Consider the following 24,211-nt stretch of genomic DNA (forward strand, 5'->3'; position numbering starts at 1 on the left):
ACACATGTGCAATGGTCAATACTTGACTGAAGGCACAAGAAGTATCCTCTGCATATTTCAGAATCACTGTTTCTGTGCAGGTCTCTACTCTCTGGCACTCTGCCCTAGGAACTCTAGCCACCTTGGCCTCCTTTTATCTGTTCATCTCAGGGAGACCTCTGTAGTCTGCCTGAGTTCCCTGTGTGGTCTGGAATCTCTTTCCAGCCAAAAAGGTGGATCAAGGACTCACCTTGTTTGTTTCCCCTTTAACAGGAATCACAATTCTTCTCTCCAACTTGGTGGTAAACAGAAGTCCTGTTATGTGTTACCTTGAGTAAAAATGTATAGTGTTGAAACCTTTCCTAATTAATGTTTGTTATTTGAGATTATGAATATTTTTCTCTCTTCCTTGTAAAAATAGGGAGAAAGGTGACTTTGAGAAAATCCCCCTAAAATAATTAGAACTTTAATACTGTCTGGGATCCTAGGTAGGGTTCTTTCTATTGTAAATATTTTACTATTTGTATGATATTGAGCAATGTCCAGTCATTATTAATAATATTTCAGCTGTGCAAAGACCACAGATTTTAGAAAGGAAAGAACAAGATATTCGGGGATGACTGATACTCTAGAGCAGGGGTGTCCAAACTTTTTTCAACGTTTTTCACCAAGGGCCATATGTGGTAAAATACACAATTAGCCGGGCCACTCACTCGAGGTAAAGTACGTATTGCCTCACCTGGTTTATTTAAGTAAACTAAATATATTTTTGGAATTTGCTGCGGGCCAATTAACAATAGATCATGGGCCGCAGTTGACCCGCGGGCTGCAGTTTGGACACCCCTGCTCTAGAGGTTAGTCCTCTCAACAAAGGCACAAAGAACCCTGGTAGCATTCCCTTCTGCAGATTGTAGATTTTCATATACTATATTTGTTTAGAATAGCATACAGCAGGGATAAGAAAGGACTCTATTTTACTCCAACAGACCTACACTGAAGTAAAACCTGATACATACTGATGATTAGGAACTGTGTACATAAAGCCATCCTATGTCTGAGAAGGAGATTTAACTGACACTCAAATTGAGAATAAGGCCAGGTGAAACCTATAAACTCTGACTTTTAGAACATTTTATTTATGAAAAATTTAAATTTTATCAACAGGAGGAAACATTATAAATGAAGGAACTCTGAAATATATTCTAAAATAAAGACAGGGAGCATATCTAGAAATGTTAGAGGAAGAACATTCATTTAAAATTATCTATAGTGGGACTTAGTAAAAATATTAGAAACCTATTATCTTTTTTTTTGAAGGCTCTGTTTTATGATTACATAACTTTTATTTATTTATTTTTGATTATTTTTTTCAGTTACAGTTGCCATTCATATTATTTTATATTAGTTTCTGGTGTATAGCCTAGTGGTTAGACATTCACATATAATTTAAGCAGTGATCTCGCTGATTAGTCTAGTACCCACCTGGCACTATACATAGTTGTTGCAACATTATTGACTAAATTCGCTATGCTGTACTTTACATCTCTGTGACTATTTTGTAATTAACAATTTGTATGTTTTAATCCCTTCACCTTTTTCCCCCAGCTCCCCAACCCCCCTCCCATCCAGCAACCATCAGTTTGTTCTCTGTATCTATGAGTTTGTTACTGTTTTGTTTGTTTGTTTATTTTGTTTTTTAGATTCCACATATAAGGAAGATCATATAGTATTTGTCTTTCTCTGTCTGACTTATTCCACTTTGCATAATATGTCTAGGTCCATCCATGTTTTTGCAGAAAACTATTATCTTTTAAAGTGCTAAAAAGATTGCTCTCTATTAAATAGAAACACAAAGTCATTAGCAGAATAGAGGATAAGATGGGAAAGGTAATGTGATGGGAAAGAAAATGACAAATTGGAAGGGTGTAGTAAAAGCAGAATTGATACTATGGAAGAATTAAAACAGTGATGGAGGACATCACTTGTAGAAGCTCTCCAAGAGAATAAAGGTATAAAAAAAGTGAGTAAATAAAGATGTAAAGGGGAAATGAACATGTAGAATGCTTGTTCTACATGTTGTGGGGAACCTAATGTAAACATTGGAACACTTAGCAACAATAACCAGAGTCTTAAATGAGGAAAATACATTAAAATCGAAAAAAAAAAGTGTACAGATTGAAAATTTCCTTTTCATTTATGTAAGATCAATGACACAAGTTCACATCTAAATACAGCCTTGCAAAATTTTTGAAAAAAAAAAATCAGGAAAGTATCTGGTACCTCCTTCTTTGGGGAAAGTTTAAAGATTATTTCCAAAAGGATGAGATAAAGAAAAAAAGAAACGAAAAATAATGGCTAGCCTCAAACGTCTCTGCAGCACTAAATGTCACTGTAAAGTGATACAATTGTGTTTTTGGATAACAGAAAGACATTCTCAAATATCCAAGGGCTCAGGCAATATACCTCACATCTAAATCAAACAAAAATAAACCATAAATTGACCTCACGAATTTGAATGGTTAATAAAAGTTACAAATTCAAGAAAAGTGCTAATCATGATAGAAATTCACTATGGACGTTTCTTTAGTCAATTTCAGAAAGCCAGCTGGATATTATAGTTTTAGCTAGATTCTGTGTCATGGAGATTAAAGATTAAAGTTGTTCCTATATTTCACTTAATTGTTTTTTGTTTTTTTTCTGGTTTAGCTCTATTTCCAGTGACAAGGACGAGTGTTTCTTATACTATTTTCCTCAAACCCAGTTTAATAGAATCTCTTTTCTATGTTTGATGACCACTTCAAATAAGTGGCAAAATACTGCCAACAATCACTAAATTGTTTACACTGTTTGAGACACTGTTCAGAAAATTACTGGACACACACACTTCAGATTAGAGCTACATAGAACAATATAGTGGCACTGGATATTTTCTGGCTGGTTTCTGTATCATTAAGACGAATGTAAAAATAACTTGATGTAAATTTGGAGGAATTTTAGATACTGGGGATGTCTAACAATCTAGTGGCAAACATCAATCATAAATGCCCCCATCATCTTACACGTAGAGCTTTTGAATATTCTGTTAGTGAGGCTCAGAAATCAGAATCTAAAATATGATTCTAGCTATGTAAGCAAAATATACTTGAATAAAGAGATCATAAGGAAACGGCTAGGCAAGTCTATAGGGAGCCCCAAATGATCTTGTTATGACCTCATGGACAAAACTGAAATTTTCAGTCATGTTGTATCCCATTTGGGGATGAAAGCTATTTGTTATAGTAATAATTCTGGTTTGGGGGATTCATAATGGTCAGGATTTATGCTGCCCTAATATCAAGGGCGTACTAAATAATTCCTTTGAGTTAACACATTGCAGCTAAACCTGAGAGATTTACAACTAGTATTTATTAACTCTTAGAGTATATTTGTTAGTTAAGATTGCTATCCTCCTGATGTCTTAAGAAGAAATGTATTTGGGTTTTGTATGAGAATGGAATAGAAAGTGTAAATTTGTAGTTGTAATAGTTAAGGATGAGGGTGGGGGTAAGAAGTAAAATTCTCAAGGTCACAGAACCCTATGGAAAAAGATAGAGGTTCCGTGTAGGTCTCTGAATCTAGACACCATTCCCACCTTTTAGGGATCTTAGAATTTCATCTAAGATTCTAAGATTTAATCTTAATTTTATAATCTCTTTTTATTAAAGGCAAAAACACTATTTAAAATGGATTTTTGCCCATGTTTATTGGCTGTTAGTGTTTTGAACCTGGCTTTCTTTTTTTTTTTAAATATTTTTTTCCCTCAGTTTTATTGGGGAATATTGGGAAACAGTGTGTTTTTCCAGGGGCCCATCAGCTCAAGTCGTTGGACCTCAATCCAGCTGTGGAGGACACAGCTCAGCCCAAGACCAGTCGCTGTTTTCAATCCTTAGTTGAAAGGGGGATGCAGCCCACCATCTCATGTGGGAATCGAACCAGCAACCCTGCAGTCAAGAGCTCGCACTCCAACCGAGCTATCTGGCTGCCCCTCCAAAAGTTCAGCAGCAGCTCCTTCTCTTCAATGCAGTTGTGGAGAGCACAGCTCACTGGCCCATGTGGGAATCGAACTGGCAACCTTTTTGCTCAGAGCTTGCGCTCTAACCAACTGAGCCACCTGGCCACCCCTGAACCTGCCTTTTTATTTGGGATCTTCTTTCCTCCTTGTCCCATAGGCTTGGTCTAAATCCAGAAATATTAGCCATCTTTTCACTCTGCATGTATATAGAACTCTAGAACACTGAACTTGATTTTGTCCATGTGGCTTTTGGTTCCAAGTTTTGGCTCCCCAGAGAACCTGACTCTTACTGACTCAGTATCCTTTATTACTTATTGGAAAAACCCAGCCACTCATCTTCAACTGTCCCATCCTGATGCCCCTCAAAATTCAACTTTAGTACCATATTAATTATTTTTATTAATTATAAAGTTAATAGAACAATTAAATCCTTTGTGGATTAATCTCTAAGAGATTTATGTTTTGTTATTTTTCTATTTAGCTCTAATGAAACAGATTTGACATTTATTTAGGTATCACCTTCCATTCAACATATATTGAGACTTAAATTATTCTCGAATGATTCCAAATGATCCTCCAAACATGGACTAAGTTCATGGGTTTGTCTTTTTACAAATAGGTCACATTATACAAATAAGGATATGACTTTATTCAGAAAATTCTTTAGAAAGAGATGTTATTTTATCATTCAAATAACTTATAATAATAAATTCTTATCACTTATATGTTAAGAGGCTTTATTTATTTTTGTTTCTGTAATAACATATTTAAAAGCTACTTATAAAGGAGTCTGGTTGTGCTCTACTATGATAGCATTAGCAAAAGCTCCAGAATTCTTTATGTTTCACTATTCTCCCTGCATGTCAACTGCCCTTTTCTGCACCCACATCTCTTATCCTTTCACACTTCATTATCTTTATAAAAAGAAAAGAGACAACATCCGAAATTAATTTAAGTAAAGGTCTGCATTACAATAGAAAGCCATTAATTGGCCACCGTTTACCAAAGCACAGGCAAAAATCAATTTTAATTAGTATTTTTGGCTTTAATGAAAAGTGATTACAAAATTGGCATTTTAGCTAATACTGTTGAGATTTATGGTGAGGTGATACTAATTAATTTTCTGTTGAATTGCTATGGGCCTTGAATAGCTGGAATAAAATGATATATTTGCTGATACCAGGGCTTCATCAGCATTTCAGAGTTTCATAACAAAAGACTTCTTAATGGCTTACAGGTGTATTTCATATTACTGCTCTTACGTTACAGGGGATTATTATTTTTTCCATAAAAAGACTGCTATAGGCAATCAAATTTCATACATTTTATTAATTGGGGACATTTTATTTTAATGTATCTTGAATGTTAGCCAAATACCCTTTATTTCAAAAAGAGCTTTCTTTTGTCTAGTTACAAGTGGTATAAAAAGGGCATGCATGATATACTTTAATTAGAGAATATTTAATGAATGATTTCTCTTTATTTCTTGACTTTTTCTCCTCTTGATTATATCGGTAGTAAATTGCCTACTGAACCTAGTTACATGTTTTTAGATCCCTTTGAAAGCAGGAAATATAAAAGAACTAAGCTTTACAATTCACTCTGGTCATGTGATTGGAGTTTCAAATGCTCTTCAGCTTGCTTTTATTGTGATTATTTCCTCTTTTTTTTTTTTTTAAAAGAAAAACAATACTTATTGAAGGCTTTAAAAATTATCTAACTTTCCCCTACAGGCTGAAAATCTGTATCCTTGCATTGACTTTATTGGACCAGTGATTATAAAAATCATTGTATTCATTTGTTGTTGTTGGTTGTCACAGACAGATCTAGGAGGCATAATCTAGACGCGGGTTACAAGGATGGAGTAAGAAGACAGAGGGATGGTGTTAGAATCCTGACTCCACCAGTGATTGGCTATAGGGCCCTTAAGTCTCAGTTTCTCAACTGGAGACTGGAAATAACTATATCCATGTCAAAATATGTTTTGAGTATTAAAATATGTAAATATCTTAATGTAAAACACTCAATAAACAACATCAATTGTTATTTTGGAAATGAAATTGTTTGTTGATGCACCATCTTATTGCTTACTGGAATATGTATGAACTAGGGTTATAATATTTTACTTAGGATCCAAGTATGAATCATACAAATATATTATTGTGATTATAAAAATCCAAATATAATTTAAAATTAAATCATTAATCAAAAATCCAAAGTGATAGAAAATATAAACTGGGAACTGTAAATTCTTAGAATTTCAGAATGGACTCAATAGAATAGATTCAATTAATTAAATGAGTCATCTAATCCATTCCTTTTTCTTTTAAAAATGAATAAGCTAAGGCTCACAGAAGTTGAATGACTTGATTAATGATTCACAACTGAGTATCAGAGGAAGGGCTTAGTCAAGTGTGCTCTAGTGACAAATTTTATGACTCTTTTGTATGTGTTTTTGTGTGTCAAAGTGAGGCAATAGTAAATATATCTACTATAGATTGGCAATAACTGTATAAGAGAAAGCTACCTTTTGTGGTTCAGATTTGGGATGATGTAACATGGGAAGCTAAACTCTTTTTAAAAAACTCTTAGGCAGAATTTAGAGAGGTAGGAAAGTATTGTTTCTTCTCATTCTTGCCTGAAACATTAGATAGCCTATCACAGGAGCCAATGGACCGTGTCCTACAGGCTTTTGGGAAAAGTATACACTAAAATCCCATCTAAGATTCAAAAAAATCTACTAACATTTCTGCTGATAAACCTCTGGGAATATTTTCTATTTTCAAGATTTTAGTTTTAATTTTTTTAACAGGGAGGATAATTTACTTTGTTTTCCAGGAAGAATTTTCCGAACATGGCACAGATGTAAATACATCTTTGCTAATTACACCTCGGATGAATGACCCTTTTATACTCACCTTCCTCTGAAAATACCCTTCAGCCCCTTGGTGATGACCTCATCTTTGGGACCCACAAGATGTATGGGAGGCATGTGCATGCATCAAAGGTATGGTGATAAAGGCATATGCTTTTTTTGTTATTAGTTTGTTTCTCGGGTACTATAGAATTGTAGAATTCTAAATCAGGAAGGGATATTAGTGATGATTTATTTTAAAAACCCGTATTTTGCAAATGAGGAATTTAAAGCATAGGGGAGTTTTAAAACTTGCTGTTGTTATCCTGCCAACATGAAGCAGATCTGGAAACTCCAATTCAGATGAGCAAAATCACGGCTAAGTGATCTTTCCTTTATTCCACATATCCAACAACTTACCAAGAAGTTAAACATTTTGTTAAAAATGTGCTTCATGTCACATTGTTAGTGTCACTTGATATTAGCAAGCTTCCATGTACAATATTTTAGGAGAAAAATTATTTTGAGTTCAAGAAATAAGGGAGACATGGATCTTGGATGGTTGTTTGGAGAGGATATGCGGCATTGTTGAATTTTCAATGTATCAGCGTTGGTCATTATGTAATATTTATTTTTATTGGTTCAGAAAACTTGATTTTGGCAGTGTATTTAGGGATGATCAAGTTCTGGTCATTATCTTTGTTTCATAAGTCTTATGCATCCACCAAAATGACAATATTAAATTATAGTGAGAAATTTAACTTCTGAGTGAATGAATTACTCTTTGCTACTTGGAAAAAAGTGGATATGGAATGACAAATTAGAATTGTAAGATTGCATCATAGGTGCAAGAGAAATTGGTTGCATCTTCCTAATTATTCAGGTCACTGAGATGATTTCTAGATGAATCCATCTCCACGGTACGAGATTGTTGGCCTAGAATACTAGAATACTCATTGCAGGGTTGACTTCAAAGACATGTGGTCATACAGGGCCCTCACTCGGAAGGTACCCACTCTTGGTTTAATGCTCTGCTGATGTAGTCTTGAAATTCTTAATAATGTTGTCGTTGAACTTGTGTGTTGTAAGTGAAGTCTGATGGGCCAATGGAGATGTCCGTGAGCAGAGGACATACATGCAGTATGTGTTTCTGCTGTTTCTTGTCACTTCATTGCTACAATTCATTCAAGATGCTCCATGAACATAGACTTCCAGGGGGCCCATGATGTTTGGGAGTTCAGAGCGACTCATAGCTTGTTACTTGTACTGAGTAAGCAGGGCACTGACAGCCCAAAAGGCTGCACTTTCTGTTCTAACCAGAACTGGCTTAGAATGCAGAAAAAAGGCAGTGGTGTTATGAGAAACACAAACAACCAAGGAACTCTATTATATTCTTTCTTACTCAAATTACTCCCCTGTGTTAGCTACTCAGCTGAAAATGGTGACAGAAGGAAGAAAATAGAGCAACCTGTAATTCCTTTTCATTTCAGTGTTTTCTCACTCATCAATAAGCTGAAACTAGAAAGTGTTGATAAAATGTGCATGTATTAAGAAGTGAAATAAAAACAGTTGAGTTAGTTTTGTGCCGTGTTTCCACTTTTCTCTTAAGAATGAAATAGACGTGTGTATGAGCTACATCAAATGTAATTTTAATGGTTTAACGTATAAGTTAAATGCTCTTATATTTACATTTAAAAATAACATTGCATAATATTACAATATAAACAACAGTAAAATACATGCTAATAATTTAAAACATTAATTTTTCTTCACTTAGACATTAAATAGTAAATGAAAAACACCATGACCATCCAGAGAAGAAAGGAAATACCTAATTTTTCTAGTACCTTTAGTGACGCATTTTCCTGCTCTTCTAACAAGTGGCCTTGTATTTTCACTTTGCACTGAGCCCCGCAAATCATATCCCCAGTCCTGACTCTGTGATCCTTAAAAGAGCAACCTGGAGCCTTCTGGAAACACACTGGAAATAGCAGTTTTCCTGGTTTAGGGCTTCCCACTTTCTTGATGACAAGATTAGCTTATTTCTATTGATGTAAGGGGGAAAAAGACTTTTTCTTCGGTTGAGAAATTTCAATATAATTGATTAAACAACCTTTTAGTATATCAATAGTAACTCAGTCATGTGTTTTGGAGATTGTGTCCTGGTCCTCTTAGTTAGATACAGATTTAATTTGTGAGCTAGCCTATCTCCAAGCCATCCTCAGATGGCTGATTTCGTCCTACTTCATGTAGTTGCTGTGAGGACTAAATTTATTATTCAATAAATATTTACTGAGCAGTTATTACATGCTGGGCACTGTGCTAGGTGCCAGGGACTCAGGAGCGAGTGAGACAGACAGGCCCTACACCCTCATGGAGATTTCATTAGCATGTGAGAGACAGACAATAGAAAGTAAATACAAAGGACAAACTTCCTATGTTTAGATGAATGCTGTGATGGTAACATACAGCGCGATGAGGAGAAAAAGTAAAAAAGGGAGGCCATTTTGAGTAGGATGGCCAAGGAAGGACTAAGTCAGGACAGTGTGCCATATTTCAGGTGAGACCTAAATGATGAGTCCAGTTCTGAGAGGAGAGTGCTTCTTGTGGAGGAAACAAGAATTACAAAGGCCTAAAGGTGAAAAACCCTTAGTATTCTGGGCTGAATGGTGGCTTCGAAAAGGAATTGTGCATGCTCCAAAATCTGTGAATATGACCTTATTTGGAAAGAGTCTTTGCAGATTTAATAAAGGTAAGGACCTTGAGATGAGATCATTTTGGATTGACTACACTCAGCAAAAAGTGTCCTTATAGCAGACAGAAGAGGAGAAGACAAAACCACAGGGGAGAAGGTCATGTGAAGGCAGAGGCAGAGACAAACCAAGGAACACCTGGAACCACCAGGAGCTAAAAAGGGGCAAGGAAGGATTGTGCCCTAGAGCCTTCAGGGGAAGCGCAGCCCTGCCAACAACTTGATTGTAAGCTTCTGGCCTCCAAAACTATGAGAGAATAGATTTCTGTGTTTTTGAGCCACCCATTTTTGGTAATTTGTCTTGGCAGCCTCAGGAAACTAATACACTTGGCATTTTTTGAGGAACATAAAGGAGGTCACAAAGTGAGCAGGTGGAGGAGACTGAGAAGGGATTAGAATCAGGCAGAAGCCAAATTTTGAAGGGTTGGGTAGACCATGAGAAGGAAGTGGGATTTTATTGTAAGAGACGTGGGAAGCCATTGATGGATGGGTATTAATGTAGAGCGTCATTTGGGCTACATTTAAGCTACAGTGTGGAGATGGGTTGTCAGGTAAAGAGAGTGAAACAGGAAGACTACAGTTGTTGACCAACCGAGAGGTGATGGTGACCCAAACAAGTCAAGTTGTCCTAGAGATGGAGTGAGGGGACCAGATTGAGATACATTTTGAGATAGAAATGACAGGGCTTAATAATGGATTGGATGAGAGGAATCGAAGATGACTTCTGAGATTTTATTGCAAACAAATGAGTAGCAATAAAGTTGTTTATTGAAATGGCAGTCACTAGTAGAGAAAAAGGTACCCTCTGTTGAGGGTGGAAATCAGGAATCCCTTAGAACATAATTAAGGTTTAAAAATCCAAATGGAAATATTGTTTAGCAGCACGTGTTGCCAAAAGCCTGATTAATTGCACTTGTGTATTGCTCAAATAATGAATGTGTCCTTTAACATTTAATGGTGACTTGATTTTCTTAGTTTAGTTCTCACAAGGTAACTATTTTATCTCTTGGGGACATCACTTCACAACTACTAGCACTGAAGTAATTATTTCTTGCCTTCATTTATTATTAGAGAGACTAATGTTCTTTCGGGGCAAGGTTCCAAGAGCCAAGTTAATTTTCATGTCTCCAGATTTGATATTTCTACACCAATTCACAGGTCAGATAGTGTAATTATAAGTTTAGGGCTAACTTGCATGACAGCATTTCAAGTGATTCCCCCCAAAGTGAGAATTTGCTGAACTTGGTGATTTACTTGAGTGCTTAGGCCACCAACTAGAAGAAATGCAAGAATCAACTTTTTGCCCAAACTCTACTTTAATCTTGGCTCAAGAAGCCTGAAAATCTGGGCTTATAGGTGCTCTTTCTAACCCTTCTCCACTTAATCAATAATGACTCTGGCAGAAAGAGAAAGTATATCTTTTTCCCCTAACACAGGTAATTGAATATTGCCTAATTAGATTAACTGAACTACTTTGTTGCTATAGTAATAGAAGATATATAGGAAGCCTGCCAGTGATAATTGGAAGAGAGAGATTATTTAATGTAAAATGAAGGATACAGTGTCTAGGAGCCACAGGTTTGAATATGGTGTTCCCTCTTTGAATATACATTTTTATATTAAAATGGAATCTTTTCAACTATCAAAATATGTTCAACTCCTTTCTATGGGTTCTAACTTTATATACCAACTTAATCACTTTAGATTGCTTAAAGTATTTTTGCCTGGGTAGGAGATAGTAGGGTAGCTCCTCTCTGATCTGGGAAGAACACACAATGGGCCCTTCCCACATTCACCATTGCAGTAAATATAAAACCAATAATACTGGGAAAGGCCAGAGTGCCATATATAGTAGTCCTTCTGGCCTCATTTTGGCTGAAATCAAGCTCAACCATTATATGTACTAAGAGTATGGGTAGCTGATCTCCTCGCAGGGGAAACAGATGTATAATAGAGAGAAACTTGGAGAAAAGCTATCCATTTAGGCAGCATGCTACCTGGTGTGATCACCTGGTTTGATGAAAGATGACTATGACAAACATTAACCCCAAATAGAAGCGAAAGTTCTGAAGGAACTATTCAACTCCAACATTTTTGTGAAAATAGTATGGGATTTTGTAATTTTAAAATATTTTTCCTTTGTAAAATAATTCCTGGTTAGGCAGTTTGGGTAGGAGAATAAAAAGGGGGGGGGGAGAAAAGAGGGGAGAAAGAGAAAGAGAGAGAGAGAGACAGAGAGAGAGAGAGAGAGAGAGACAAAGAGAGAGAGACAGAGAGAGAGAGCGACAGAGAGAGACATCATTGGAGAAATTAAGCATGAGGATCTATGAATTTTAATAGCAACATCTTGTTTGGTATATTGTTTGTATATCCATGAATTTAGAAAACCCCTGTCTTTAAAGAGCTGGAAAAAAAAAGCAGCACAATGGAAAAAAGAGAAACAAAAATTCTGAAATCCATTGAACCTTGTGGGCAAAAAATTGGCAAGCTTTCTGTAATATGTATTAAATCTGTGACAAAATCTGGTTTGTAACCTTTGAACTTCAAAATGAGTGGCGTGCCAAGTGGTGAAATAATGCTTTAACATGAGTAATTATAATCATCAGAACTGCCTAAAAATACTGGTAATGCTGTAGACTAAAAATCTTTTTCTGGATCCATTTTATATTTACAAGAGTTAGAGTTGTTACCATATGTATCATCTCTGTTTGACATCCATTTTTAAATTAGTGAGGGTGGGATGCAGAAATGCAGCCCACTCTCCACAGCCCGTTTTAGACCTATAGAAGCATACTGGCTACAGATTTCTTTTAATATTCAGGATTTCCAAAATTTGAAAAAAAATTGGTTTGTAATGATTTTCACATGAGACTAAAGAATACTTGCTTATTATTTAGTCATTCTAAAATAGAAAATTGAGATGAACGCAATTACAGAACTATATAAAATTACTGTTTTCTCTTCGGAAAGAATTTTTATGACCTATGTTGTTCTTGTGTAGTCTTTGCACTATAAACAGAGCACAGTCTGTAAGCTTCAGCTTCGGTAATGGCTGATGGTGACACTCTTGAATAATCTTATCAGCAGATGCGGCTGACCTTCATGTGTTATGGAAGCATGATATTAGTCCAAATTGTCATTTTTGCAGATAATGAATAAGTTTGACAAGTCATTGTGGAAAATTTTAGAAGTTTACCAAATCCCCGTGGAAACTTTGGAATTTATCTGTATTTCTTTACCAGGTTGAGTAGCTAATGCACAGATCTGGAATTCACATTATGCTGTGTTGTAACTATGAATTCCAGATCAAACATGACTCAAATACATAACAATGTTACTTAGGAATATAATGTGATTTGTTTTTCTATTTACATTATAATTCCAAGTGTATTTGTTTGCTAAGGCTACCATAAAACAAAAAATATCACAGACTGGATGGCTTAAACAATAGAAATTTGTTTTCTTACAGTTATGGAGGCTAGAAGTCCAATATCAAAGTGTTGGAAGGTTTGAAGTGTTCTGGAGCCTCTCCCAATGGCCTGCAGATGGCTCCCTTCTTGCTGTGCCCTCCCAGGGTCTTTTCTCTCTCTCTGTGCATCCCTGTCTCTTCTTGTGACCAAATCTCCTCTACTTATAAGGACACCAGTCAGATTGGATTAGGACCCACCCATATGCCCTCATTTTAACTTAATCACCTTCTTGAAGACCTTGTCTCCTAACATCGTTACATTCTGAGGTCATTGGAATTAGGACTTCAACATACGAGGTGTGATAAACAATACAGTGAATGCTGCTGCCAAGTGCCATCCAACCGAAAGGCAGGGATCTTCAATATGGGAAGTGGCACGTCCTGTAACAGTGTGTGACGAGTTTCAACTTATTTGGTGCAGTTAGTCGGGTGTGAGATATGGATGAGATAAGGTATGTTTTAAAGTGTGCCATAAATCATCCTCCATCATGACAATGCTCCGTGTCACACGTCGCTTCTGGCATATGGCAATTTCTGTCTCATAAAAACATTATGGTGTGTCCTCATTCACCTTATTCACCAGATCTGGCACCATGTGACATCTGGCTCTTCTGCAAAGTTAAAATGACCAAGAAAGGTAAACATTATGAATCAATTCATGACATCGAGGCAGCCATAACAGCGCAACTAAAGACACTCACGAAAGAGGACTTCCAGAACTGCTTCAGAAAGTGGCAAGAATGATGGGAGAAGCATGTTCGAAGCGAGGGGGAGTATTTTGAGGGTGACTAATGGCAATGTGTCTTTCACTTTAATAAATTGTTTTTAATTTAAACATTCACCATATTGTTTGATCACACCTCGTATGAATCTCGGGGAGACACAATTTAGCCCATGATGCCAATGTCACTCACACGTCTACCACAATTTGTTGAGCTCCTACTAGGCATCAGCACCCATCTAGGCACAGGAGATCCAGTAGAGACGGGGTCTGCCCTTATGGAGCTAGCAGTTTAATGGAGGAAAAAGTCAGTTAAGAGTTAAGCAAGCAAACAGGTACATATTTAAATACGGTAAGTGCTACTAAGGCAATGAAAAGAACGTGTGGTGAACGTCAACAGGCTGGGGAGGAAGTGTGGGAAACCTGCTTCGATGAGGTCCTTAGGAAAAGTACCTCTGTGGAGGGGCATTTGCTTTGAGAGGTGCGAGCCTATGTTTGAAAAACTGAAGGCGGTCAGCATGGTCAAAGCATAGTGAGTGAAGGATTGTGAAATGAGAGGTTGGAAGGTCCTCAGGTGTTTGGATTTGTATAGCCTTGTAGGCCTCGGAAAGGAGTTTGGATTTTATGTGAACTGCAATATACAGCCCTTGTTTATGTTTAAGCAAGAAAGGGATTTCTGTTTTGAAAATCTTACCCAGGCTGCTGTGATGTGGATGGAGAGGGATGAAGTGGACACAGGGAACCCATTTAAAGGTAGTTCAGGGCGGATGGGATAAAGGTAGTTATGGTGGACGGGATAAAGGTAGTAGTAGTGCAGATGAGTGAAGTAGTTAGATTCAAGATGTATTTGAAGGGTAGACATGACAAGACTTGCAGATAAGGTGGATGTAATGAGAGTGTAGAACCAGGAATGACAGGTTTGAACAGCTGAAGAGATGTTAGTGCCGTGTGCTGTGAGACTAGGGTGGAGGTAGATTTACATAGGGAGTGGGGTTGGGAAGGGGTGTTGAGATCTAAGAGTTTAGGTTTGTTCCTGTTGAGTTTGAGGTGCCTATAGGTTATTCTAGGAGGGCTGTAGAGTTGCTCAAGTAGGATCATGTTATGAAAGCAAAAAAGAAAAAAAAATGTTTGAAGTTGGAGCAAAACTATACCCATTATATAATGACCACTAGAGGCTCGGAATTAAAGTGGTACCTGTGGGCTTAAATAACTTGCTTTTAAATTAAGGTTTGACTGAAGGGTTAGGTACAGCCTTTGTTTTTTTTTTTCCTATACAGTGGAGTAGATACTGGAAACTTATCCGTCATATGGATACCTGACTCAGTCAAAGGGTTTCATCTCTGTGTTTCTATCTAATCTGATGACGTTGTCATTAAAGATGGCTGGAGGGGTAAATTTAACATCTCAGTGTCAAATTATTTGAAACTGAAGACTGTCATACTCGATTTTAGAAGTGTAATAGAACTGTATTTTAGAACTTACATGAAAGTGTCAAGCAAAGTGCTTAGTGTGACTTTGCAAACTGTGAATCTGGCAGAGATGTTAAGAAATGTTTGGCTCCTGTGGCTTCAGTGATTTAGTGATTTAGTAAAGACTCCCTATTAACAGTTTCTTGAATATTTAGTATTCTAGGCAGAAAGATAGGATGATCAAAAGTTTGCTGTTCATGAAGAAAATAAATCATTTGGCTTACTCCAAACTATTGGGCCCTTAAAAAGAATCTTGTATTTCCATAAATTGAGAAAAGTTCTTTTCTTATTTTAAAATGTTTCTTCATTTTTATAATGAAGAGAATACTTTATAATGAAAAACAGTGACCAGGAAAATAAACTAGAATCTCATGTAAATAAAAATGTGGACTTAAGAGTCAAAGGGTATATTATAGAGCATCTCATATAGTAGATATGTAGATATGATAAAGAGTTGAATATGATTTTTTTTCCTCCTTCTTCCGCCCCCCCCACTCCAGTTCAAGCCGTTGTTTCTCAGTCTAGTTGTGTAGGACACAGCACACTGGCCCACGCTGGTATGATGAGCCTTGTGCTCTCCCCGGCTGAGGCAGTCGGTTGCCCGTCATCAGTCGGATGCTCACAGCAGCTCATGGCAGCTCTCACCAGCTGCCGGCCACTCACGATAGCTGCCGGCCACCAGCCACTCATGGCAGCACACGGTAGCCCGCGGCAGCACACAGCAGCTCACACCAACCTCTGGCTGCTCACGGAAGCCTCGCTCCAGGGAGAGCTGTTGTTCACAATCTTAGCTGTAGAGGGCGCAGCTCACTGGCCCATGTGGGAATTGAACCGGGGACCTTGGTGTTAGGAGCACGGCGCTCCAACCACCTGAGCCACCAGGCCAGCCGGATATGATTTTAAAGGTAGGAAAAACTGGCTATACTTTTTTAGCTTCTCCAGAAATTTATTTGGCAGGAAGGATTTTATTTCCAGTGTTTAAATTGCTCCCAGGAGTAAAGTGAGGTTTACCAGAAATTTATCAGGAATAGATCAGTAGAAATCTTGATATTTGTGCATACCAAAGTCTAATCTTCATTTACTCACCTAAGAGTAGTGATAATCAGTAGGGCATGCATTTAAGTTGTTTTTCTAATAGTAGTGATTAATTTTATAGGGTGGTATAAAAAATCCTGAAGGATTTGTTTTCTAATTTCTTCATTTTACAGATGAAACTAAGCTCCAAATAGGTGAAATGTGCCAAGCTCACAACTGGTTAGTGGAAGGACTGGGGCTAGTACCTAGGGATTCTGACTTCTAAGGCTGCTTACTGCCTTTCAAATTGCTGTGTTGCATTTTATAGTCTGGTCTCTCTTTTTGGTAAATGACAAAATACTTGGACAGTTCTTTTGTTAAAAGCACCGAGTTTGTATTTTGTTAGAATTAACTAGATAAGAAATCACTCAGTTTTTGTTAGAAATTTGTACCATAGATATAAAAAGGTTTGCTAGGGAAGCTGGATTGTGTTCCGTGTGCTTTCACTCAAACATACTGCCATCTTTTGACTAGCACTGATTCATCTTTTCTATTTAGCCTGGCTCTAGTTGTTCCTCATATCAGACCTTTGTGCCACCACTGGCCTGAATGGAGGAAACATTCCTCGCCCATGTGTAGAGTGGTTCTCCATGAAACATGTAAATTAAATTTGTCACTTTTGATTTCATTAATATGATTGTCTACCTGAGTGCTCTGGTTGTGAAGTTTAAGCTAAGGGCCTAAAAGTTTTAGACCCCTAGAAATATATGTATTTCTTTAATACATGTCTAAATAGATTTTTAAATATTGAGGAAGGAAAAATACCACAGAGTATACTAAATTTCTCATTAGGTACACTGCATGCATCTCAATAAGTTTAATATTCATGTGGTTTATAAAGCAATTTTCAAGCCCAAGCTCTTTGTGGTTTGTGTATATGATATGGAAACTATACAATGTATCAGTGGTGAATGCAAGAGGAAACCCACTCTGAAGGAGTTAATTGTGCTAGCTGCATCTGAAAAATTCTGCACAAAAGTTTAGGAAATGGAATATGGACTGTTACGAACAGCTAAACATACTAGAAGAGGAACAATGTAATAATATAAAATAAAATTTGGCGAATAAAAAGGGGAAATATTTTTTCTCTTGCCAAAGAATCGTATAGGTTCTTTACATCATTGCTATTGGCACTGCTAACAAAAGTACTGTTTATTGAAATGCTGATGTTACAGCTCTGCCTTGACCTCAGAAGACATTTTGTTGCCTACAGAATCTCTAATGGCAGAAGTAGCCAAAATAGTTTTGTTTGGTTTCCTTTAAATTACTGACCTGGTCTGACACTGATTAATTTGTGGTGGCTGGAAGGACCGAAATTTTACAGTGACCTCTCAGCAAATGAGATTACTATTTTAGAATTGAACTTCCATTTGGTCACTGTCTATTGGAAGACTCTCAAATAGTCTTGCAAAGGCAAGTCAACAGCAGCGTATTTCTGGAGAAAAATAGGAAATCTCCTAATATTTATTTTGGACAAATTTTCTTTTGCTTTATTTGAAAGAAGTAGAGTGACAGACACATTCAGAGTAGGTAAGGAATTTTGCAGGAAGTAATAGATTGCTTTGCAGAGCTATTGCATTTCTGAGGACTGCAAAGCACAAAGAAAGCAGCCCATGTGATATAATGTCATGTGGTAAATTTATATGATACTTTTATAATTTATGATCATATATCATATGATATATCACATATCAAATCATGCATATATCTTATCACACATACATGATATATAATATGTAATATATATCTGTGATGAAAATGTATGTGTGTATATTTATATATATATGTGTATATATGTGTGTGTGTGTGTGTGTGTGTGTGTGTGTATATATATATATATATATATATATATATATAGAGAGAGAGAGAGAGAGAGAGATCAGAGAGGTGGAAAACCAAGCCAGCTGGCTGTGTGACAGAAAAGTTGTTCTAATAAAATATCAAATTGAAGACTAAATGCAAATTTTACAGAATTTTTCCTTTTTTTTTTTAATGGCTTGTTACTGTCATTATTAATTTGGCCTCCGGACATTATTCAAGTTTAATTTGGCTAATTGGCTAGTTTAGAAAGCCACTACCAATGTTGAAATAATACTTGCTATTTCCTCAGTCTGCAGCTATTCCATGGTAGCAGAACATAGTGGGAGAATAGGAATTTTATAGAACATGATCATGACAATCCAAGTATAGAAAAGATTCTGGATTAGAATTACCTGATCATTCTGTCCTCAGGTGAAAAGAAAGTGTGATGGAGACATAATAACAGTTCTCTTTCTATCTATTGTGTCATACTCTCCCATCTGGAATGGTTGCCCTTTCTGCCAGATGCTTGACTGACATCTTGTGATCTTCCTTCCCATTTCTCAGGGAATTCTTTGTAAATTTCCACCCTTTCTTGAAGCTCTTGTTTCCATGCTTTTCTTGTTCTTAGATTTTTTTTTGTAGTTTTTTGATAAAGGGTGTATGTAAAATAATTTTTGATACCTCTTGTGTCTGAAACTGTCTTTCTTCAGTCCTCCTACATTACTTGTTGTAATTTGAAGGGACATAGAAATCTAATTGACAGATCAATAACCTTCAGAAATTTTGACAGCATTTTTTCCAGTGTCTATTTTCTCTAGTGTTGCTGTTGTGAAGTCATTTCAAATTTTGAGATTATCATACTAAGCGAAATAAGTCAGATAGAAAGTCGAGGACCATATAATTTCACTTGTATGTGGGATATAAACCTGAAAGCAACAAATGAACAAAACAAACAAACAAATAAAAACTCAGAGACACGGACAACAATTTAATGGTTACCAGAGGGAAAGGGGGAGTAGAAAAAGGTAAAGGAGGTCAAATATGTGGTGATGGAAGATTTGACTTTGAGTGGTAAACACACAATGCTTTATATGGATGATTATTATAGAATTGTACACTTGAAACCTATATAATTTTATTAACCAATGTCACCCCAACAAATTTAATAAGAAATAAAGTTGAATCTAATTAAAAAATTATTTTTGTTCATGTAGGTCTCAATTAATTAATTAATTAATTAATATTTTTAAAGCTTATAGAAATTTTTTGTCCTTACTGTTCTAAATTTTACAATGATTTGTTTTGGCATAGTCCTAATTTTGTTCTTTTATTTTTATTTATTTATTTATTTTTTTGTGGGAGAGGGATGGTTACTCTATGAGGCTTTATAATCCAAAAACTCATGTTCTTCAAATCTGGAAAAATTTTCTTTTCATGTTCTTCAAATCTGGAAAAATTTCTGGAATTCTATCATTAATGAGTTCCTGTTATTTCTTTATGGATCTTTTCTTTTCCAAGTGTTAGACGTCCTGCTCTGTCCTCTCTTTTTCTCCTAGTTTTCATCTCTTTATCTTCTTATTCTTCACCTGGGAGTTTTCCTCAATCTTATCTCCCATCCTTGTTATTTTGTTTTTCCTTTCTGTTATCATGTTTTTAATAATGTTTCATGAATGCAATATCTTCCCTGTTTTTTTTTATGAATATTAACGTTAGTTATTTTATGTTTCTTTTCATTTCATGGTTTATTTTTTCTGTTTGTTGATTTTCAAACTTTTATTTTAGAAGTTTTCCCCAAATGTCTAATATTTCTGCTCATAAAAGCAGCTTGGTAGTTCTCAGTGTATAGGTAGGGTCCCCAATGTAGAGTTTTATTGTAGGACAATTTGGAAGGATCATACATTGAGGAACTCCTACATCTGTATCTTCAGGTATTACCTGTTGGGCTAATCACAATCTCCAGGAAATTATCTTCTGTTCTTGTCCTTGATGATAAGATCTGGCTCTCAGCATTCTGGGAGCTGAGTGGGGAAAGATGACTGGGATTTTCTCCTTCATTATTCATATGGCTATTTATTTCTTCCATTTTCCATCAAATACCACACCCTCTTTCTCATGTATATCTAATCTCTCTCCCTCTCCCTCCTCTGTATTTCAAGTGGATAGCTGTCATCATTTTTATTTTTAAACATAGACTTTATTTTTGAGAGCATTTTTAGGTTCACAGCAAAACTGAGTGGAAATTACAGATTCCCATATACCCCCTAAACCTACACATGCATAACCTCCCCCACCTGCAACATCCCACACCAGAGTAGCATATTGTTTTACAGTCAGTGAACCTACACTGACACATCATAATGACCCAAAGTCCATAGTTTGTTTACATTAGGGTTCACTTTTGGTGGTGTAGATTCCCTGGGTTTTGACAAATGTATAACGATATGTATCTACCATAAAGAATAGTTCAATACCCTAAAAATCCTCTGTGCTCTGCCTATCCCATCATCTTTAAAACATATTTAAGTCTCCGGCATTAAAAACAGAAATCCTACCTAATCCTCGATGCTTTCCCCTGTATCTCTCCTCTCTTTCACAGGCAAACTTCTTTTTTTTCCACACTGTTATTAACCTACTATAGTCCATCTCATAGCCCCACCTGTTTTCTGAAATATCTCTAGCTAAAGCCACTTCTGTGTCACCAAATATAAAAAAAATGGGTATTTTTTTTCGTTTATACTCTTTCCTGGCGTTTTATGAGCACCTAACATTCTCTTTGCTTGATTCCAGGCTTACAGTTTTCACTACACCTGTTATCGCCGCTTATTCTTTGACTCCTTTGCCGGATAATCCTCCCGTAACCACGCAGTAGTTTATAATGTCTCCAGGTTCAGCAATAGTTTTATTTTCTTCCTTGTTTTATACTCTCCCAAGGTAGTCTTGTCAGTTCTCCTTGCTTCAGTCACCATCAACATAAGGACAATTTGCAAAATTACATCTCTGATCTGGTGTTGAGGACTGAATGTTTGTGTCCCCACAAAATTCATTTGTTTAAGTCCTAACCCTAAGTGTGGCTGTATTTGGAGGTGGGGCTTCTAAGGAAGTAATTAAGGTTAATAAGGTCATAGGGGTGATGCCCTCATCCAGATAGGATTAGTGTCTTTATAAGAAGAGACACAAAAGAGCTCTCTCTGTCTGTGTCTCTGTCTCTGTCCACGAAGAGGAAAGGCTATGTGAGCACCAGAGAGAAGGCAGCTGTCTTCAAGCTAGGAAGAAGGCTCTCTCACCCAAAAACAAATTTGCAGGCACCTTGATCATGGACTTCTAGCTGCCATAACTGTGAGAATAAATGTCTGTTGGTTAAGTGCCCAATCTGTGGTATTTTGTTATGGGAGCATGAGCAGACTAATACATCTGGTCATCTTCAATGATCCCCATAACCTTTATTCAGATGTCAGCTTTTTAACTTGTATCCTCTAAAGACCTGTCCAATAACTCTAAAACTCAAACTCATGATATTACAGTTTGCTATTCACTCCCAGTTTACAAAACCTAGTCTTTTCCCAATATTCTCTCTCTCTCTCTCTCTCTCTCTCTCTCTCTCTCTCTCTCTCTCTCTCTCTCTCTCTCCCTCTCCCTCTCTCTCTCCCTCTCTCTCTCTGTCTCAGTGAATAATGACATTCTTCATCCTATAACCTGAGTCAGAACCCCAGGAGTCATTCTTGAAACTCCCTCTCTCCTCCTAGCCCTGTATTCCATTGTCATTCCATCATTCCATTATCTTTTCCGTTCTTAATATTTCTTAAACCTGTCTACATTTCTCCTTTCCCATTTACCTGTGCTTTTTCTAAGGCCCCAGTATTTCCTCAATGTGGCAATCTCCTAATTGATCTTTTTGTATCCATTCTTGCCTCCTCCCAACCAGTACTCTCTTCTGTACCCAAGGTGACAGTTTTAAAATTTAAAACCAATCGAAGAATTTAATAAAGGGTCAGTGACATTCTGGAAAGCTGGGAGTCTGGAGATTAGATCACTTGCCATCGGATCACCATCTATAGAACACGATGTGGCACCTGAATCCATCTCACAGAAGGATTCTGTACTGGCTGAATCACCATGAGGATAAGTACAGATCAGCCCAAAGCAGGAAGGAATGCCAATCTGAAGACCTGAGTACTGCTGCATTACAGAATATACGATAGCAAATCTTGTCCCTTGAAACAAAAAGAAGAGAGCAGAGCAGTGGGTTCGTTACCGAAGCTGACTTAACTATTTGGTGAGAGAGAACCTCTGAAACAGATTCAAATTGCTTGGCTGTGTCTAGGCTTCAGACACTCGTCTGAAAGGTAAATAGGTGAAGGCTGATCATAGTTTATTTACTCCAGGGTCAAGTGATTAAAAAAAAGTAGGAAACAACTTTTATAAGTGAGTTTCGTTACTAAAGAAAATTCATAATGATTTTGATAATCCCTTCAATGGAGATTCACAGGACATACTAACAGTACAAACACATGTATATCTTATTAATAAAATAAGAGAGAAAACACCTCGATGTTATACCTTATAGGGAAGTAACAAAGAGGCATTATTGGGTTTCGGTGAAGAGGTTGAATGAATAATACATGACAAAAGAAATGGATGAAAATGTTTCTTAGTGGAAGAATCATTGTCAGAGCCAGTACAGTAGACTTTATATATAATTAGTTTCTCAAAGACAAGCTCTTAAAATAGCAAACTTATGTGAAAGCCTTTAAATATGGATTTTGAAATTATGAGATCTTTAGCTCAAACAACTGCACTTTGGAAGTGAATGGGGTAAAAACAGAGGGAGCATCAACAAAAGACTTTCCACAGTTTACGGTAGTATTGGTGGCAGCAATGATGGTGATGATGGGAACGAATACAAAAGTAGGCATCACGGAAGATATAAACGTGTAAAAGATGTCAATTTTAAATGTCATAGTGCATTATGCTAACTGTGTCTAAACTTGACATAACGCAGGTTAAAGGTGGTTCTCTTGTATTGGTTCTCAGTACTTATGTAAGCCAGATATCTGAAACAATGAAAATGATAAAGTACTGTGTTTAGTGTAAAATAATAATCAAAAGAAGTCATTGAATATAGACTCATGGCACATGCCCTGTGTTGTTTGTAACTGACATAACCCCTGGGTTGAGTCCTGATAAAAGACAAGGCAAATGAAGTTGGCATTGGAGCAACAGGAGGAAAGAGAAGAAGAGAAGGAATGTAAAAAATGAAGAATCACCAGACCGTAAAAATGGTAAAGAGTGTGAGTTCACTGACAAAGCCTTACCAAACAGCACAAAGTTTAAACTTCTGAAAATAACAAGCACCTGCCAGACCCTGATCTAAGTTTGGGGGGTTGGCATGTTAATTTTGATGCAAAAAAAACCCTGTACTATGAAAGGAAAATATCTAGATCAAGAAAACAACGGGAAAAAAAGGAGCTCTTATGGAAAATCATCATTTCTTCTGATTTTGAAAAAACAATACTACTTTATGATGTAGGAAATTACAATTATGATGTAGAAAAAACTCAAAAAAGAGTGACAAAAGCAACAGGATATGTCTAGTTTGATGAAAGTTCCAAAAATGATGGTTGAAGTGAAACAGCGCTTCAGAGAACTGAAGATGGAATTAGCATGGATCCAAAAATGTTTACAAGAGAGATGATAGAGTTGGTTTCCAGATTAGACCTTTGTTGACAATCCAGCTGTGTTTATCATTCATGAATCCCTCAGGAGCAAAGCAAAAGAATTGATGTAGATCTGCTGGTTGACTCAGAGTTCAGAGAGAAGAATGCAAAGAAAATAGCAGAAAGTGCTGGAAGACTGTCAGTGGGAGAATGAAATTTGTAATTAAGATTCTGTAAGCATCTGCCACACTTTACTGACTTGCTTTCATTTATTTACTGAAGATATATTGAAGACGAACAGCATGACATTAATTAATTTAGAGTAGACTGTCCCTATTTGTATACAGATTTTTCCCTGGGAAAAATAATTGATTTAAGAGAGAAT

General features: G+C 36.5%; 1 protein-coding gene across 3 annotated transcripts in view; it reads left to right on the forward strand.

Annotated features, from left to right (window-relative positions):
* CHODL (chondrolectin) overlaps positions 1-24,211 on the forward strand; it is a 243,683-nt gene that overhangs the window by 70,876 nt on the left and 148,596 nt on the right. Inside the window, exon 1 of one of the 3 annotated variants that reach the window (XM_033123021.1) lies at positions 6,888-7,037. The exons of 1 other annotated variant lie outside the window; for it this stretch is intronic. In XM_033123021.1, coding sequence (XP_032978912.1) covers positions 6,982-7,037 — 56 coding nt within the window. In that variant the 5' untranslated portion in view covers positions 6,888-6,981. Of the gene's footprint in view, positions 1-6,887; positions 7,038-24,211 lie in introns of those variants that run through there. One more of the 3 variants, XM_033123011.1, reaches the window with a different exon arrangement.

This window comes from Rhinolophus ferrumequinum, chromosome 2, assembly GCF_004115265.2.
Source record: "Rhinolophus ferrumequinum isolate MPI-CBG mRhiFer1 chromosome 2, mRhiFer1_v1.p, whole genome shotgun sequence".
NCBI lineage: Eukaryota > Metazoa > Chordata > Mammalia > Chiroptera > Rhinolophidae > Rhinolophus > Rhinolophus ferrumequinum.